The 2322-nt window shown below is 35.5% G+C and overlaps 1 protein-coding gene across 1 annotated transcript in view; it reads right to left on the bottom strand.

The window, feature by feature from the left end:
- Positions 1-649: 649 nt before the first annotated feature.
- Positions 650-2322, bottom strand: part of LOC112514300 (peroxidase 12-like) — a 7219-nt gene continuing 5546 nt past the window's right edge. The window contains exons 2-3 of the mRNA XM_025120672.1: positions 1505-1699; positions 650-1389 (exon numbers count right to left, since the gene is read on the bottom strand). Coding sequence (XP_024976440.1) covers positions 769-1389; positions 1505-1699 — 816 coding nt within the window. The 3' untranslated portion in view covers positions 650-768. The remainder of the gene's footprint in view (positions 1390-1504; positions 1700-2322) is intronic.

Genomic DNA, 2322 nt, shown 5'->3' with positions numbered 1-2322 from the left:
CATTTGGTTTAGCGGTATTCGGGTCTCTGGCTTTCTTGAAAGCCAATGGTTCAAATGTTTACTAAAGGTGAAGGTATGCAAGTTTACTTGTCGCATTTACATAAATATTATATATACTTTAAAAAAAACTTTTATATCTTTTTAATAAAAAAGAGGGAATTGTGAAAATGACCAAAATACCCTTGTGTTAAATGAGTTAATAAAATATATATTTTTTAACAGAGGTTTATGGACTATTTTATGTAACATCCAAAAAAGAAACTATGATCAATCATATTATAAAATAAATTCACATCGAGATTTAGGGGCTGTTTACCAAATGCTTACTCGGGTAAGCGCTTACCAAATTACATTACCTCACCGGATGAATGTGGTAAGGACTAAGAATCTTACCTGGTAAGAGCGAGACAAGGACCAAGAGTCTTACCCGGTAAGTGAGAGCGACGACTCTTACCACGGTAAGCGCTTATCGTGTAAATTGTTACATGCGATGTCGTTTTGGTGGACTAAAATCTTACCTGATAAGTAAATAATAGTGTAAAAATTTACCAGTAAACACTTACCGGGTAAGTATTTAATAAACGATCCCTTATTTTATGAACGTAACATATCCTAAATTTAAACACTGTAGAGATGTCGTAGGGTTTTATTTTGGAACACAACAAACCATATATTCATAATTAAACATAATACATTGACACATTAATCACTTCAAAACATGTTTTAGCAAATCTTACATATTATTTCGACACAAACACAAGATCTCCCCTAATACGATGCCACCTTCTCGTCGTCATTCTTCTCCATGCCCGGTAATATGAACAAGTCATTTCCGTTCCTACGCGAACAATTTGCACGGATTTCTCCTTGTGTGCCCGTCAATACGCTCAATTGGCTCATCTTAATCATTGCATTCACAAAGTTTTGGAAAAACAACGTTTGATTGATAGCAAAGTTCGTGACGATACCCCGAGTTCTGCTATCTGTATATAGGTCTTGGTCGGAGGTGAAAAGCCCTTGGCGGTTCATGAGATCGACGTAGTACCTATTGTCAAACACATTTGGAGACCGAATGTCCATGAAGGTGGTATTGGTCGTATTTAACGCAGGACATGTAGTTCTTAGATTGTTGAAAAAGGTTTGGTCCATAGTTGGGTCTCGCGATGGGAAGAGGCGGGATTCAAAAGAGGTGCAATGGGCTATCCCGATGGTGTGGCCGCCAGAGAGCGCCACGACGTCAGTGGGGTTGAACCCTTTCAATGCAAGGGAATTCAATAGAGTTGTCGTGTTGGCGAAGGGTGGAGGAAGGTTGGCTAGCGTTACGTTTGTTGTGGCAAAGTTAAGCCCGTCACGTCTTCCTAAGGGTATGTTGTAGTTCGGTCCACCAGACTACAAAAACAATTAAATAGATATATTAACATCGGTTGATGCGTATAAACTCTAGATATTATTTGAAATTGTGAAAAAACAATAAAAACGTGAACTAGGTTTGACGTTAATTTACCAAGACAACTGCGTCACGTGCAGCAAGAGCAGTAATATCAGCACAAGAGACGGTTCGATTGCAAGCATTATGCACGAGCGTGCGAAGATTTTCGATGATAACAAATGCTTGGGCTCGCAAAGTCAAGTTTGGTATTGCGCTTTTCTCACTCGGTCCACTAGCGGAACCATCGAGCAAGACCGAGCCGTCACAACCCTAATGATGTTGAGATTACATTAATTATATACATACAAAAAAAAATTATGTCAAATATCGCAGCATAAAGTGATATAACGTTAGATTTGATTTGCATTTTGTAAGAAAAATGGGTTGTTTGGCAGTTGCTAAATGATTTAACATAGGATGATTAAGTGGTCGGAATGAGTAAGAGTTTCTCATGATATACTGCAAAATGAAATATAATTGTCTGATAATTGTTTACAAGAAAGTTAGGGTGTTGAATGGTTAAGGGAGACCTTGGATACAAAATCATTCAAAAGGTTTTAGAACCATTAAAAGACAGATTTTTTTTTTGCCAAACAAGATTTATCTTTTAACGATTCAAAAACTGTCTCATAATGGAACTATTAAGAGTTAAACAAACAACTCCAAAAACATTGTTTGACAAACATAAATTAGCTTATAAGTTACTTTTTTTGGTACATGTTTGGATGTACATAACTTAACATATTGAAAAGCTAGTTGAAGTAGTTTTTTAAGAGCTTATTGTCATTCTTTTCCAATTATAACTCTCATTAAAAATAATTGTTATTTATTATTAATAAATGTTAAGTATTAATCTTTAGTTAATATTTATTTCATTTTATTAATTATTTTTT

Source organism: Cynara cardunculus, assembly GCF_001531365.2.
Source record: "Cynara cardunculus var. scolymus isolate 2C chromosome LG 6, CcrdV1, whole genome shotgun sequence".
NCBI classification, from domain to species: domain Eukaryota; kingdom Viridiplantae; phylum Streptophyta; class Magnoliopsida; order Asterales; family Asteraceae; genus Cynara; species Cynara cardunculus.
The sequence above is the reverse complement of the archived record's forward strand: the minus strand, read 5'-3'. Positions and strand labels throughout refer to the sequence as shown.